The sequence below is a fragment of the Pseudophryne corroboree genome, chromosome 4 (assembly GCF_028390025.1).
Source record: "Pseudophryne corroboree isolate aPseCor3 chromosome 4, aPseCor3.hap2, whole genome shotgun sequence".
Lineage (NCBI taxonomy): Eukaryota > Metazoa > Chordata > Amphibia > Anura > Myobatrachidae > Pseudophryne > Pseudophryne corroboree.
In genome coordinates this window covers 795,689,508-795,706,832 of record NC_086447.1, presented here as the reverse complement: position 1 = coordinate 795,706,832, position 17,325 = coordinate 795,689,508, and the positions used below count along the sequence as shown (strand labels likewise).

Sequence of the window (17,325 nt, the reverse complement as noted above, 5' to 3'; positions counted from 1 at the left end):
CAGCTGGCTTTATTATTAATTCCAAATCATCTTTCAATGATCTTACTGCTTGGAATTCTTTTTTAGTCAAGTTAAGTTTTCTGTTATCTTTCCCCTTAGCCTTAGTTAATGATTGTTCAATTTCGCTACAAACTATTTTATTAAAACTTTCTATTTGGCTACCTTTAAAAAAGGTGGGGTAGAAGGTAGAAGGGGGTTTAAACTGTGACTTATCACTCATCGCGGAGATATTCTCCACAGGTGTTTCCTTCTCTTTATTAATGAAAAATCTTTTAATAGTTATTTTTCTGATAAACTTTTGTACTTCAATAAAGACATCAAAAGGATTAGGTTCATAGGACGGTGCGAATTTCAGCCCCTTTTTTAGGACTTTTTCCTCATTCGTGTCTAAAACCCTTGAGCTTAAATTGAAGATTTTCACATCCTCCTCCTGTATTGACTCCAACGAATCTATTGGATTAACGGTTACCTTTTTTTTGGCAAAATTTCTCTCTTTATTTTTATTCCCTGATCTTTTTCCTCTGAATCTTTTTTTATTATTTTTTACCTTGGCCTTCTTGGGGTTCTCGCATCCCAGTTTAAATGGGCCGAGTATGATTTGGTATTGGAATTTGAAAAGGAATGATCTTCATCGCCCACTAAGGGTAGTCCTGTAAACCTATTTGAGGTATAAGTATCTCTTGGTGGTGCATCGTGAAAAGTTTTTCGTGTATTCCACCTAGAATATTGATCTCTTTCCCAATTGGGACGATACCTATTCTCATTAACTGAGTACTTATTTCTTGTTGGCCGAAAATTCCCAGATTCAATCAGATCATGGGTGTGATTAGAATCATAGCCCCAGCTTTTATTTTGTATTGGTTTTCTTTGGGGAGGAGCATTTTTTCTCCATTTTGGGGTCTTATCCACAGGTACATTATTTATAGGTACTTCCTGTACTTTGATTGCACCTGTATCCCTCAGGTATTTTTTATGTTTTTTTTCCCTTAATTCTTTGGTATTTTTATTGATTTTTTTCAGAAGTTCTTTTTCAGCATTTCTGAAATCTTCCAACTCTTTATATGGGGTCACTAGTGACTGTAATACATTAATTTCCTCATTTAATGCTGATAATGTACTCTTTCTTTCTCTAGTAATGAGATCTATTAACGACAAAGAACATTTATTTAAAATCGAATCCCATTCTTTTTGAAAAGAGTCATCACCAGTGCTAAAGGAAGGTGTTTTGATAATTTTCAATCCCTTTGGCACTAATGACATTACTGATGTCTGTGATGATGACCTAGACAGTGTTTTCAAAAAATTAGAGACTCTAATGCTTAGAGAAAATAGATTGTGGTGGGAACTAGTGACTTTAGAGAAATACCAAGCTGAACAGTTAGTGCCAAAGGGATTGAAAATTAACAAAACACCTTCCTTTAGCACTGGTGATGACTCTTTTCAAAAAGAATGGGATTCGATTTTAAATAAATGTTCTTTGTCGTTAATAGATCTCATTACTAGAGAAAGAAAGAGTACATTATCAGCATTAAATGAGGAAATTAATGTATTACAGTCACTAGTGACCCCATATAAAGAGTTGGAAGATTTCAGAAATGCTGAAAAAGAACTTCTGAAAAAAATCAATAAAAATACCAAAGAATTAAGGGGAAAAAAACATAAAAAATACCTGAGGGATACAGGTGCAATCAAAGTACAGGAAGTACCTATAAATAATGTACCTGTGGATAAGACCCCAAAATGGAGAAAAAATGCTCCTCCCCAAAGAAAACCAATACAAAATAAAAGGTGGGGCTATGATTCTAATCACACCCATGATCTGATTGAATCTGGGAATTTTCGGCCAACAAGAAATAAGTACTCAGTTAATGAGAATAGGTATCGTCCCAATTGGGAAAGAGATCAATATTCTAGGTGGAATACACGAAAAACTTTTCACGATGCACCACCAAGAGATACTTATACCTCAAATAGGTTTACAGGACTACCCTTAGTGGGCGATGAAGATCATTCCTTTTCAAATTCCAATACCAAATCATACTCGGCCCATTTAAACTGGGATGCGAGAACCCCAAGAAGGCCAAGGTAAAAAATAATAAAAAAAGATTCAGAGGAAAAAGATCAGGGAATAAAAATAAAGAGAGAAATTTTGCCAAAAAAAAGGTAACCGTTAATCCAATAGATTCGTTGGAGTCAATACAGGAGGAGGATGTGAAAATCTTCAATTTAAGCTCAAGGGTTTTAGACACGAATGAGGAAAAAGTCCTAAAAAAGGGGCTGAAATTCGCACCGTCCTATGAACCTAATCCTTTTGACGTCTTTATTGATGTACAAAAGTTTATCAGAAAAATAACTATTAAAAGATTTTTCATTAATAAAGAGAAGGAAACACCTGTGGAGAATATCTCCGCGATGAGTGATAAGTCACAGTTTAAACCCCCTTCTACCTTCTACCCCACCTTTTTTAAAGGTAGCCAAATAGAAAGTTTTAATAAAATAGTTTGTAGCGAAATTGAACAATCATTAACTAAGGCTAAGGGGAAAGATAACAGAAAACTTAACTTGACTAAAAAAGAATTCCAAGCAGTAAGATCATTGAAAGATGATTTGGAATTAATAATAAAGCCAGCTGATAAGGGTGGGGGGGTTGTCCTAATGGACAAAAGTAAATATATAGAGGAAGTACTTAGACAACTTAATGACGGGATAACTTATAGAAAACTAAAAGGTGACCCGACTAATAAGATAGAAAAGGAACTTCAGGAACTCACAAAAAAGGCATTGGAGAGAGAGGTTATTACACAAAAAGAATTGGATTTTATAAATATTAAAAATCCCACGATTCCGACTATTTACACCTTACCCAAGGTACATAAAGACAGTCAGAATCCCCCAGGATGCCCGATCGTCTCTGGTTGTGATAGTATTACTTCTAATTTATCTGCCTTAATAGATTATTATCTCCAACCATTGGTTCGAACTACAAGGGCGTACCTTAAAGATACTGGGGATGTCTTGTGTAAATTGAAAGATCTCTCTTGGGATAACAATTCTTTCTTATGTAGTGCCGATGTAGGCACATTATACACAATAATACATAAAGAAGAGGGTTTAAGAGCTGTTTCTTTCTTCTTAGAGAAAAGTAATCTTAGTAAACCTTTAAGGGAATTCATATTAGAAGGGATAGAATTTATCCTGAATAATAATTATTTTGTATTCAATGGAATTTTTTATTTACAGATCGTTGGGACAGCTATGGGTACCAGGTTCGCCCCCAGTTACGCCAATTTGTTTATGGCCCATTGGGAAGAACAACAGATATGGATGGGTGGCGTGCTGAGGGCGGGCCTGGTATCCTGGCAACGCTTCATCGATGATGTCCTATTTATATGGACAGGCGATGAGGAATCTCTTCTTTCCTTCCAAGATGGATTAAATGTAAATAATCTATCAATTAGATTTACATTTGAATATAGTAAAGTGCAAATACATTTTCTTGACTTATGTATTTACAGTGAAAGTGGCATGCTGAAAACCAAAATCTATCGTAAACCTACGGATTCTAACAACTTTATAGAAAGATCAAGTCTTCATCATGTGAACTGGTTAGAGGTTATTCCCTTCGGCCAGTTCACAAGGGTGAAGCGCAACTGCAGTGATGCTACTGTATGTGAGAATCAACTTGATGAAGTATCAGGACGTTTTTCTAGAAAGGGGTATGCTACATCCACCATTGAAAAAGCTAGAGAGAGAATCTCTAAGGTGGAGAGAGAAGATCTGTTGAAAATTACCAGTACTGAGGGGGAAGAGAAAAATGACAGATACCAATGGGCATTTATTAGTAAATATAGTAACAGTTATAAAAATGTGGAAAAAATATTTAAAGCCAATTGGAAGCTCTTACTGCAAGATCCTGTTCTTGCTGATTACATACCCAAATATCCGTCGTTCATTTATAGACGAGCCCCGACATTAAAGGATAAACTGGTGAAAAGTAGCCTGGAAACTGATATTCGTCAGAGTATACGTACGAAGGGTTTCCACCGTTGCGGGAGCTGTCTAATGTGTAGAACAGTCAAAAGCAATTCAAATAAATTTAAGGAATTTGTAGTGGATGGAAAAACATATCTCATCAATCAGTTTATTTCTTGCAATTCTAGGAATGTTGTGTATGTGTTCGAATGCACATGTGGACTTCGATATGTGGGACGGACCTCGCGGGCGTTAAAAACGAGGTTGGCCGAACACATATACAACATTAGAAAGGGACTTGAGACACACACTGTTCCTGTCCATTTCAAAAAATACCATGGAAAAAATGAATGTCATATAAAAACTTTTTATGGAATAGAATTGATACTACCAAAATCTAGAACTAGGGATATGGATAAAAGATTAGCAATGGCAGAAACCCGATGGATTTATCAATTAAAAACCTTAGCTCCAAAAGGCATGAATAGTGATTTTGATTTAGGGTGTTTTCTTGTGTAAGATCACGAGGTATATCTCTCTTTCCCTAACTCTTGGTGTCTGGATCATGCTCCTCTTTCTAGATTTATTTGTGTCAGGACCTTTATATGTCAAAACTCTTACATATATTTTTTGTGTCCTAGATTGTATTTTACTGAATGGTCTGTCTGTGCGGTGTGAGCCAGCGCCGGAATGCGCATGATCGCCCAAGCAAAATAAATCCTTCAATTAAAAGAAGTAATAGGTATTGCGGAAGAAAAGGATGATGGAACGCAAACCGGCGCAGGAACGCATACCGGATTTCCTGGTTACGTTACATCCGCATAGACGTTATTTTTATCCAGATGATCCCTCTTTCGTTAATTTTGTGTATTGTGCACTAGTATTTGTTGATGGCCTTTTAATGTTTTAATTATGTAAATTGTGGATAGAGATTTTTGACCCTCTAATAGTTGTTTGTGCATTTGATAATTTGACGATACAAACCTACGCTGGAACGCACACGTAACTTCCGGTTGGAGGAAGATCCGCCGGAAGGAAGTGCACCTAAATTGATTGACACATGTTTTGTGAATTTTACAATTAGGAGGTCTTTAAAAGGACCACAATATGGACTTTTACCACACTTCTGATGAAGGATCCCATGTGATCCGAAACGCGTTAAGTGTGGCTGTGGATTTCGTACCTTTTGGACACCTGAGGACGCTGCTTGTTACCTTGAGGACTGACGACTTCAAATACCGGCATTGAGGCCGCCGCTACCTCTTGGAGACCATCTGCAGACGTTTGTGAGCTGTCTTGCTGTGTCCTTATGTGCCACTGGGCTTTTATATGCGATTTTAAATTTATCTTTGTGTAAGTGCAACTTAATTAAAACAATTAGCCTTGTTTTTAATACTGCACGATCATTGTCTTATTTCTTATACTTTGAGGCCGTTGTTATCTCTTGGAGACCTTCAGGGAGACGCCAGTGAGCTGCCTTGCTGTACCTTATATGTGCGATTGGGTTTTTTATATGCGATCAAATTCTACATTCTTGTAAGTGCAACTTATCATTTAAACATCAGTCGTGTTTGTAGTACTGCACTATTATTTTATTTCTTTGTGCTCTCCATTCCGTTGTTATCAAGCACTGGTTTGGAACACACTCTTTTCAGAAAACGTGATTTTTGGAACTGAAGAAATCTTCAAAAGTTCATCATTGTGAACAAATTGATAAAAGAACTTGGACATTAAAAGCTTAGTATATAGCATTTTGTGATTTTATACTAAGGTGAAGGGTTCACATGTCTCAAACAGTGGTGCGCGGAGACTGAGCACACTCTTTTCTTTATTGCTTGGAATTTGAGTTAATGTTACATCTTGTTCCCAAGACCTATATATGAATCCACCAGTCCACAAAATGCAGGTCTACAGCTCTGTCTGCTTAGAGAAGCTCCTACTTCCTGTCACTGCAGCCTGCTGCGATAAAAGACCACATGATGTACATTTGGGGATTTGTTTAATTTATCAGCTGTTGGGATCCCGGCTGTCAAGATACCGATGCCGGAATCCTGACAGCCGGCAATGCCGCCAGCTGGAATCCCGGCGCAACAGGGCTATTCCCACTTGTGTGTGTCAACGACACCCAATGAGTGGGAATAGATCCTGTGGTGAGTGATGCAAGCCAACAAGCCCGCAAGGGGACTCTTAGCGCTCTCCCCGCTGCCAGCATTCTGGCGTGTGGGATGCCACTGTCGGCATATGCACAGACGGCATCCCGTCCGCTGGTAATTCATACCGGACCCGTACATTTGAAGTTAAGCAGAAAAACTTCAGTTGTTTTATGTACATCATTCAGATCATTTTAAGTGGTGACATTACAGCATTTCTAAATGTATTTTACAGAGAACTTGAGTTTTGCTTAACATCCAATGCGTCTTACTCATAAAGAAGTTAATAATTATAAATCAGAGAATTTTTCTTGTTGTAGTTAAGGTTCCTCTAACAACTTGTCAGCAATTTAAAGTATGTGTTGTGTGACTAAGTTTATAATTATTGCTTAATGAAAAAACCATCAAGGATAAAGTTCAGCAGTTTTCTGAGTTAATGACGCAGCTATTTAACAAGCTGATTGAAGTGTAAACTTATTAACCTTTTTAATTTTCCAGTTAATTCTCCACATTTTGATTGAACACAGGGAAGTGTAAAACAAGATGTGAAAATGTGACACAGGTAAATATAGAAATTGGGAACAACCTGGTCAAATGTCATCAACTTACAGGAAATGAAATATTAAGTACATGTTGTGCTTATTAAACACTCCTGATACCATCTCAAAGTATATTCCCGCTTAATTCCGTTTCACAGATGTCTATAAGGGAAATATATCAAACTTTGGAAAAAGAAAAAGTACCAACCAATCAGCTCATGTCATGTTTCAAACACAGCCTGTAAAATAGCAGTTATGAGCTGACTGGTTGGTACTTTATCTCTGTTCAAGCTTTGATAAACCTCCCCCATGTTCTTTAATATGCATGTCACCTGGTGGCCTGACGGGCAAGCTGGGTAGACACATAGACGCTGGGTTCCCGGTTCTAACTCCTGATTGAGATACCGGGAGTGGTGCCAGGAGAGTACCAGTGCCCAGCACTGGTTGCCCCATCGAAGGTAGACCCACCGGTATAGACCAGTGAGCCGGTGGTGCCCATATTGTGCCACGCCTGTACTTTCTGGCTGCAGTCTACGCGGCAATCAGGATCCCCATCCTGGAGTCTGGAGCCTGGACAGTCCGGCGCCGCATCCCATCCCATCTCTGACGTGTTGCCTCTGGGTGCGCTCCCCAGTCCCTGCAGCTGAAGAGGCACTGTAGGAAGATTCTGGTGCCCGGAGAGTGCCGCGTCCGCCCTGGATGGCTGGGGCCTATACCTGCTGTGGAGCCGCATCCTGAAGTCTGAAGGCGGCCGGATCCGCACCCCACAGCTGCTGTGCTATCGTTGAGCGAGCCTCCTGACCCCCGCCGTTGTGGCCACATATTAGCAGCTCGCAAAGGTGATTGCTGTGGGCAGTAGACAATATACCTCACACAGGCTGCTCATTTCCACGCCTGCTGCCTGGACATCACCCCCAGGTGCAACATCTGGATCACTGGTCTCACACAGCCTTAAACCTGGGTAAGTGTCTGCTATTCCAGCTTCTGCCTGCCACCTACTTCTAATCTTTACATATCTTGGTGTCTTCTCGGGGAAGTCACTGTTGAAGGACATTTTCTATACAAAATAACTTGCAGATTGGGGTGTGCTGCTTACTGCTGCTGGACAGAGGGGCTGTGCACTGCTACTCTGTGAATATATCGCCTACCGTAGTCCTTCTACCGCTTTCGTGAAACAACCAGTGGGACTTTCTCTTTGTGTATATATATATTATTATTTTTTTCTCTCTCTCTATATTCATTGATACTATGGACAAATTCATGGCTAAATCACAGACAGGCCTAAAAGGGGGCCAGCAAAACAAGGGACAAGGGAAAAGTAATACATCTAACTCTTCTTCCTCCTCTCTGGTCATATGATCGGGAGATGCCTCAGAAGACGGAGATGCGGATCTGATTCCCCAGTTGCTAGCTCCATATCCACACAAGAAATAACCACTATCCTTGCGACATTGTTGGATAAAAAACTGGCGCAGCTGAAAGACTCGATAGATTCTGCCTTAACCCAGCTCACACAACACGATCAACGACTATCGAGGCGGAACAATGAATCTCAGATCTAGAGGATGAACTCTCAATGTCTAACGCCACTATTATTGCACAGGAAAAGTTGGTTGCCTCCATCCATGCCAAGCTGGAAGATTTGGAAAATCGCAACAGACGGAATAATATACGCATTATCGGCCTTGCGAAATCAGTAAAGAATGCCGACCTTATGTCAATAGTCTCGGACTGGATACCAACGAATTGGACTGTATGCCTGCGACTGGTCTGTCTTTGGTAGAGAGAGTGCACAGAGTTGACAAGGACAAGCAATCGTCACAAAACAGACCCAGACCGGTTATTTTATGAATCCTTAACTATGCAGACAAAGTGCATCTCTTGGACGCGTACAGGAAAGGCTCTTCTCTTCATTACCAAGGTAACAGGCTGTTGCTGTTTCAAGACTTAATTTGTCGTTGCCGCGAAAAGGACAGAATTTGCCCCTGCATGTAAGAAATTGTTTGAAATGGACCGTAAATTTACATTGCTGTACCCAGCTAAATTGCGGGTCTACCATGAGGGGCAACCATACTTTCTGGACACTCCACAGTCCGCAAAGAACTTTAGAGAGTCTCTTTCTGCTCCAGCTGCTTCCAATATGTCCGATACTGACTAATCACAATTCATTTCTATTGTTACTAAATCTCTTCTCCTATTTATGTTACGGCTATATATATATAACTTTTCTTGCTTTCTTATTATGTTGCTGTTTACGTATCTTTTGGGTCATTACTGTGGCCCGCAGATAAGAATGGTGGGTTTCTGATTCTCGATCTGTGTCTTTTGATAACCTTTCAATTTTTAGGGCCTCCACGACAAGACCTATAGCTCACTGTATTCTTAGTAAGTTTATTGTTGTGGCGCATTCCCGTAGTTTTTTCGCTTTCATTACAGATTTTCAAGCTTCCCTCATGTGGCACCGAATAATTTTTCTGGTTTTGAAGCAGTTCGAGGAACTGCTCTATTGGGTTCAAATAATGTAGAAACTACCTTTTTGTGTTATCTATATTATTGCTTTTAGGAAAACTATTTTCTATACAGGCATGGTGCAATCTTTTAGGCTTTTACTACTGTTTTAGGACCCACTCGCTGGGACGGGTTGGAAACTAATCAATGTTATATTTTTCAACAGTGTCATGGCCTAGGAGGGGTATTGGTTAGATAGTATTCCTATAGTTAATACTTTAACTAGGGTGCAATCCTCATTGAAATTCGTCTCATGGAATGTTGAGGGACTGAATTCCCCGGTTAAGAGACGTAAGATCTTAAATCATTTGAAGCATCTTAAACCAGATATCTCATTCTTACAGGAAACACACTGGGATATCAAAGATCCTAATACACTTAGGGACTCATGGATAAGGGAATTTAAGGTAGCTTCTTTCACTGCAAAACGCAGGGGTGTTCTAATTCTGTTTCGCAAGAATCTCCCGTATGTTATAAAAGATGTGTGGCCTGATCCTGAGGGCCATTTCCTTTTCATAAAACTCTTTATGCTCAGTTCCATGTATACTTTAGCTACGATTTACGCTCCTACGAGCCAACACAAAAAGTTTTTCACAACTGTATATTCAAAACTACAATCTTGGGTAGAGGGTGAGTTAATAATAGGTGGAGATTTTAATTGTGTTCAATCTAGAGGGTTGGATAGATCTTCAAGGGTTGGCCAGAATAGAGAAGGGAGCTATGCTTCCCCGTGTCAATACTATGATTATCTGCAATTATGTGACCCCTGGAGGTGCCAACATCCGCTATCTCGCGAATATACCTTTTACTCCCACCCCCATCATACTTCTTCAAGAATAGATTACTGGTTGTTATCAAGGTCCGTTTATCACAAAGTGTTGGATTCCGGTAATAATCTTATAGCCTTATCGGATCATGCTCCAGTGTGGTTCACCCTGTCTCTAAAAGACCTGATATTGACATCATACAATTTGAGATTCCCCTCATACTTGGCTAAATCCACAGACTTTCGTACCCATTTAGAGAGAGCAGTTCTTACTTATATTGAGGATAATAAAGAACATGTAGATTACATAAATTTGTTTTGGGCAGCAGCTAAGCCTGTGAGTAGGGGTCAAATAATGGAATATGTGGCCAGGAAACGAAAGAAATTGAAAGCTACAGTACTATCTCGGATTATAGTAAAAGGTTGGCGGCTGCTTATGATAATTTACTTTTACATGAGTCGGCTGAAAATAGACAAACATATTTGGCTGCCAAGCAATTGTATGACACCTTGTGCACGGAGAAAGCCCAATTCTCCCACTATGTCCAACGTAACAAATATTTTCATGACTGCAATAAATCTGGGAGGCTATTGACAAACTTAATTCGTTCTCATACAACCCAGTCTCGTATTTTACTACTTAATACACCCTCAGGATTGTCTGTCACTGATCCTGTGGAGATCTCGCAATATTATGAACAATTATATGCTGCACCACCGGACTTTTCCTCTGAAGGCTTACATTTTCTTCAACAGGCAGACATGCCGATACTTACACAAGAGGAAAGGGAATCTTTAACTGCTCCTATCACTGGACTGGAGTTGTCCCCTGTTATTAAATCGTTGGTCAAAGGTAAATCCCCGGGCCCAGATGGCTTTGGGGCCGAATATTACCAAATGGTCCATGACCAATTACTACCTCACCTTATATCTTTATTTAATTCCTTACTCTCTGGGAAGCCACCACTGAAGCCAGGATAGTTGTCTTTCCAAAACCTGGAAAAGATCCCACGAATGTGCAATCCTATAGGCAGATATCCTTATTGAATCAGGATTTAAAACTGTTCACTAAACTGATGGCCCAGCGTCTGCAATCCATTCTTCCCAGAATCTTACACCCTGCACAAAATGGATTTGTTAAAGGACGTAACTCCGTGCACAATGTCCGCATGTTGGTAGAAGCCATACATCGCATTAATCAACCTGACAATAAAGAAGCTATTCTAGTTAGTTGTGATGCCGATAAGGCTTTTGATAGGGTTTCCTGGTCGCATATTTTTAGAGTACTTCAAATGCAGCAATTTGGTAAGGGTTTTATAGATCTTTTTCAAATGCTATACACCTGCCCTACTGCACACCTGACAATCAATTGCTTAAATTCACCCCATTTCCCATTGTTTAGGGGAACCCGTCAGGGATGCCCCCTCTCACCCCTACTTTTTAATTTGGCATTAGACCCGTTAATTCGTACCTTCTTCAATGATAATGTATGGAAAGGGATACAGTTAGTAGACAAAGAAATCAAGGTCTTGGCAGATGACTTATTATTATACATCAACAACCCAAAATCCGCTATGCCTGGTCAACAAAAGATCTTGGCTGACTTTCAAATGATATCTGGGTTTTTGATTAATTTCGATAAGACAGAAGCTTTAGCTTTCCATGCCAATACTAAATTGGGATGGACCTCACCATTTCCTTTTCGTTGGACCCAAGAATATTTAATTTATTTAGGTCTGAGATTTCCTGGAAAATTGTTTGATTCAGGTAATTTCTCTTATTTTATTAACCAAATGAAAGATGACTTCGACAACTGGAAACACCTACTGTTATCTTACATTGGTAGATGCCATTTGTTTAAAATGGTCTCCTTCCAGCGGCTTCTCTACCCATTCCAGATGCTACCCTATCTTCTGACTAACCATTAAATTACCTCTATCAATAGAGCTATTACTAAGTTTATATGGATGGGGAAATGACCTAGGATTTCATTATTTAAACTACAGCAGCCTCTGTTGTTGGGGGGTATTAACCTACCAAATATTCAAAATTATGCTCTAGCTTCTAACCTAAAATATGCTCTGAATTGGGTGGGAGGAGTTGGTAACTATTTACATTGGACCCTAGACCAGGCATTTCTCACAGGAATTTCGTTAGAGACATTTTTGCATATGCCAATATTTTCCCTCCCACAAGAGATAAAGGAAAATCCCCTGCTATATGCCCCTATTTGGCCTGGCGTACTTCTCGTAAAAGATTCCATTTATCGACTACCCATTCCCTTTTTTTTTGCCATTGACTAATAATCGTGATTTCCAAGGCTGTAACACGGATGTAGTTTTTCGAACTTGGCACCTCCAGGGTTTACGTCTAGTAGATCAGTATTAGGTGAGGATTTTACATCTGTTCTTGCTTTATCCCGACTCAAGGAATTGTTTCCTAACCTATGCTTTCCTTTGTTTGCCTACTTCTAAGCTCGTAGTTATATAATTAAGTTGATGACTGAACTCACGCCATCTGAAATGAATCATACGTTAAGTAGGTTAATTATTACTGGTAAGGGTAGAACTCTTTCCACTTCTACACTATATGATCAAATTCGGAAAAATCTAGATTTATCTGTGGTTACTACAGGCTTAACTAGGTGGAGGGACTCTTTCCCTGATGTCACAACCCAAGATATAGTTAGACTGTCGGTCCAATTAAATAAACAATTGGTTTCGGCCTATTTTGCAGAAATGCAATATAAAATATTACATAGGGCCTACTATACCCCCAAATTACGATACATAATGGGGGTGTCTACTAACTCCAACTGTTTTAAATGTTCATTACCAGAGGTCGACATTACCCATTGTTTATGGTCATGCACTATAGTACAAAACTTTGGGACCGACGTCCAAACTTACATTACAAATACTCTTCACATACCATTTACAGTTATGTGGAATTATTACTCTCCATCCCACATTCCTAAATTAACATTGGGTGTTCGTCTCCTTTTGGCTAAGATAGCAGCCGCGGCTAAGAAAACTATCCTATCCCAATGGATACAACCTGACCACATCTCCATGTCGCTTATGCTGCCCAGGTTACTTTATGTTTACCATATGGATTGGGTCAAGTGTACTTTAGATTTGGAATCGAGAGCATCTAAATTCATTGATATATAGCTACCACACATTCTCACTTTATCAGACACGGAAAAGGATAGCATTCAGAAATTTGTTGGATTAACCACATTGTACAACATGTATGTGTTGGAAAATGGGAATTCCCCGTTTTAACATAGTCTCTATCCAAACCTGTCTGGTTGTATAAATTATTTTGCTTGTTACTATTGTATACTTTGACATATTATGCGAATTGACGGACAGCGATACACTCAACCATGCTTCCTCGATTGTACCCTGTTACTACTGATCATATCTTTCCTCCTATTGTATCATAAGTGCCTGTTTTGTATTGTAATGTATTAATGTTTTCCTTTATATGCCTCAATAAACATATATTTAAAAAAAAATGCACGTCACCTACACATAAGATAAGAGGCAGCCATTTTATGGCCTGAAACAATATTCATGAAAACTGATTGATACAATGCAAGCCAGTATATCACGACTATTAGTCAGGCCTCATGAATATTTATCAGCATTCTTCTCAATGATGTCGCCGATTCCTAACAAACTCATAGGCTACAAACTGGTTCAAGCAATAAAATGGATGTCGTGTGTAGGTGACAGGTCCATTTTATCCACTGTTTCAGTGAAATCAGTAGCTCTTTGTGAATTAGTTGCAGTTTCTTGTATAGGTCTTTCCACAAAATGGCCTCCTCTACAGATTGTAGGTGACAAGTACCTGTGCACCAGGATTGGACTGGCCCAGCAGGGAACTGTGCTAATCCATGGTGGGCCCCACTGACTCAGGCCCACACTCTTCATGGAGGGGCAAGGTTAAGCCTGTCCTTAAGGTGTTACTGACATCATCACAAGAGACTGATGTCACTATGCCTCACGTGGCCCTATCAGTGCTAGGTGCTTCTGACTTGATCTCAAGATGGCTTCTACTGCTTTCTGTCATTAATTCAATTCACAGCTGCCCGCATCAATAAACTAGTTCCCTGCATTTGTCCCTTCACTATTTGGACCGGGTCTGGGACTCAGGGTCGACTGCAAAAAGGTCGACACACCTTAGGTCGACGACAATTGGTCGACACACCTTAGGTCGACATGGACAAAAGGTCGACATGGACAAAGGTCGACAGGAACAAGGTCGACATGGAAAAAGGTCGACATGAGTTTTTTATGTTTTTTTTGGTGTCTTTTTCTTCGTAGAGTGACTGGGAACCCCAATTAGTGCACCGCGTCCCCTCGCATGGTGCCTTCGCTCCGCTACCGCTTTGCTCGGCACAGATTACCGTTCCAATCGTAGTCCACGTGGATCATTAAGTATGAAAAGGTTCCAAAAAATAAAAAAATCGTAAAAAACTCATGTCGACCTTTTTTCATGTCGACCTTGTTCCTGTCGACCTTTTGTCCATGTCGACCTTTTGGACATGTCGACCCAAGGTGTGTCGACCAATTGGCGTCGACATAAGGTGTGTCGACCTTTTTGCTGTCGACCTGGAGTCCGGATACCATTTGGACCATTATGAATCTTCTCTCATCAGAAATCAGTGACATGGCATGTCCAGTCTCCTGTCTCATTGTGGGCATATCAAACTTGGATTAGTACCAAAATGGAGGGAGAACAGGTAGCAGCCAGTCCTCCTGATACCCAGGTTAAAGACCTGATGCCTCAAATGTCTGGTGTCATTAAACTGTGGATAGGCAGGATGATAAAAATATATTGGCAGCATTTCTAGTATACTTACTTTTGTTTACTTTAAACTAATGTTTTTATCAATATTAATACTGTTCTATATCATTGTTATTTGTCCTTGACTAAAATAGCTGTAAATAATACTGACATATAAAGTACTATATGGACTTTGCTTCACTAGCTTTAATAAACACCCTTTACAATGTGCTTCAGAACTTGGCCCTGCAATTACCTTGCACATTATCAAATGTCACAGTGATTATCAGTTGAAGGCTGCTGACCACAGATTCCACACATGACAGAAGAGTATGGGAGTCTATTCATGAAGCAGAGAAAAGAGTGGAGAAGTCAGCCTGTGGAGAAGTTGTCCATGGCAACCAATCAGCTGCTCCATACAATTGTATAGTATGCAAATTATAAATGTTACTTCAATGCTGATTGGTTGCCATGGGCAACTTCTCCACACTTTTCACTGTTTCATGAATAGACTCCTGTGTTTTTGTTTCTTACGCTGCTCTGTATAGTTACTTTAATAGCTATATTGTAAGATTAGAACTTAGCCTAACAACAGACCAAGAGGACTCATTACTTTCTGCGCTCCTGGCCACTAGGTATCTTCTGTAATGCTCCTTCATGGGATCCTCTGCTGTATTGATTTGTTTGGTTTCCTTGTATGGGATGGTATTGGGATCCTGGTGCATGCCATGCTGGCAGTCAGAACAGCGGCATCCTGACGCTCAGGATCCTGACACCTAGTTGGTAAGTATACTACCCCTAAACTCTAACCTCCCTAACCCACCTTTACTGCTGGCTGACCCTAACCCTCCCCGGTGGTGCCTAACCCTAACCCCACGCATCGCATCCTAACCCTATCCCACCCTTGGGGTGCCGAACGCTATCAGCCCCCCTCCCCCCATAGCCTATCTCTAATCCTCCCACCATAGCCTAAACCATAACTTGACTGGATCTCGCTTGAACATTACTTCAGTTTGTCACTTTATTTCATCACATTTTTTGTTGTCTTTACTGTACTGCCTTTCTTAACTGCGTTACTCTGCACTGCACAGTCTTTTTTGCCATATCTTCTTGCTGCTCATCTATCACCATGTTGCCGTTCCCCCCTCTCTCCTCCCATACACATACAGCTCCACCCCTTTTCCATTCTCCCTCATACTCTGTTCTCTCCCCTCCCACGACATTTGTCTGTCACTCTCTCATCACTTTCACCATACCTATCTGCCTTTTTACCTTTACCCATTTGTTCCCCTGCCTATGTCTTCGCTCTCCCACATTTTTGCTATTCTTTCACATCAAAATCAAGACAGTTAGATGACATGCACATACATATTGCTAGCTGGTATTTGTCTGGTCTTCAGGGGGTTAAAACACATCACATTTTCCGAAAGAAGACAAAAAATATACACACTATAATGCACAGAACTGAAATCCGAAAACAAGTTTTGTCAGCTTATTGGCTATATACAGCTGTAGCTCAATTCATCATAAAATGACAATAAATCCAGTAAATCTATGGAATGTAAAAAATAAACATAGCCTTAATTACATTGAGCTGCCCAAGAGAAAACATAAACCGCAAACATAAATAAACAGGGTGTAGACACGAGATTGAAAAGCAAACTTTCCAAAATGTAACATCAACATGGAAAAACCCTGCGCAGGTATATAACATTTAATAAACACAATTAGTCTAAAAAGTCCCTAAAACCACTAATAGTGTTATACACAGACAGTATCCTAACCATAATCTATTACTGTCTCCAACTTAACCTTTAAGAGATTTAAAGTTCCAGTGATAAATCTTACTGAATATGTCTATTTAATTAGCTAGGCCAGACATTAGAAGTGCTGCCATGAGTAATTTTGCACTCTGGTGCTAAAAGGGTGCTGGCCTCTTCTGTCGTGCCCCATCTATAGATGCTGAAGGGGAATGGCCATAACAACCTGCCTTGCCCATGCCCTGGTACTTTTCTCTCCCTGTTATTAGTATATGTTACCAATTTTCTTTCAAAATGTGTTTACCAAAAGTAGTGTTAATTCTAACACCCTGCACCTGTCACAATCTGTGCAGTTTCTCATTCCTGCCTGGGGTGCCACTCTCTTCTCTGGTGCTTCTAGCACACTCTAGTCTAGATCTTAGTACTGAGATACAGACCAGAGTATGCTAGAAGCATCAGGGAAGAGAGACGCGCCCCATGCAGGAAAGAGGAACTACACTCATTGTGACAAGTACAGGGTGCTAGAATTTACACTACTAAACAATACAGTGCATTGTTGGCTAATTTATATATCTACTTACCAGAATTTCTTTTTGGATATCTGGATTGTGGAAATTTAAATCGGGTTGCTCTTTGCGGAACTGGTGAAAATAGCACTGATTCCTTGTGTCGTCATACTCCCATGCAGAATTTCCATATACACTCACCTAAAGAGTGTAAAACACAATAAGATTACTGCATGTTGGGAACAGTTTTAGAAACAAAAAAACAAAAAAAAAGTCAACTAGTCAAGGGCAGGTGCAAACGAGGGTGACAGCTGTCGCTAGTACTGC

The 17,325-nt window shown here is 39.9% G+C and overlaps 2 protein-coding genes across 6 annotated transcripts in view; one reads left to right on the top strand and one right to left on the bottom strand.

Annotated features, from left to right (window-relative positions):
- Positions 1-17,325, bottom strand: part of SLC3A1 (solute carrier family 3 member 1) — a 67,530-nt gene that overhangs the window by 17,409 nt on the left and 32,796 nt on the right. For both annotated transcript variants that reach the window (XM_063918372.1, XM_063918371.1), the window contains exon 4: positions 17,074-17,199. In XM_063918372.1, coding sequence (XP_063774442.1) covers positions 17,074-17,199 — 126 coding nt within the window. The remainder of the gene's footprint in view (positions 1-17,073; positions 17,200-17,325) is intronic.
- PREPL (prolyl endopeptidase like) overlaps positions 1-17,325 on the top strand; it is a 180,007-nt gene that overhangs the window by 137,021 nt on the left and 25,661 nt on the right. The window lies entirely within an intron of this gene.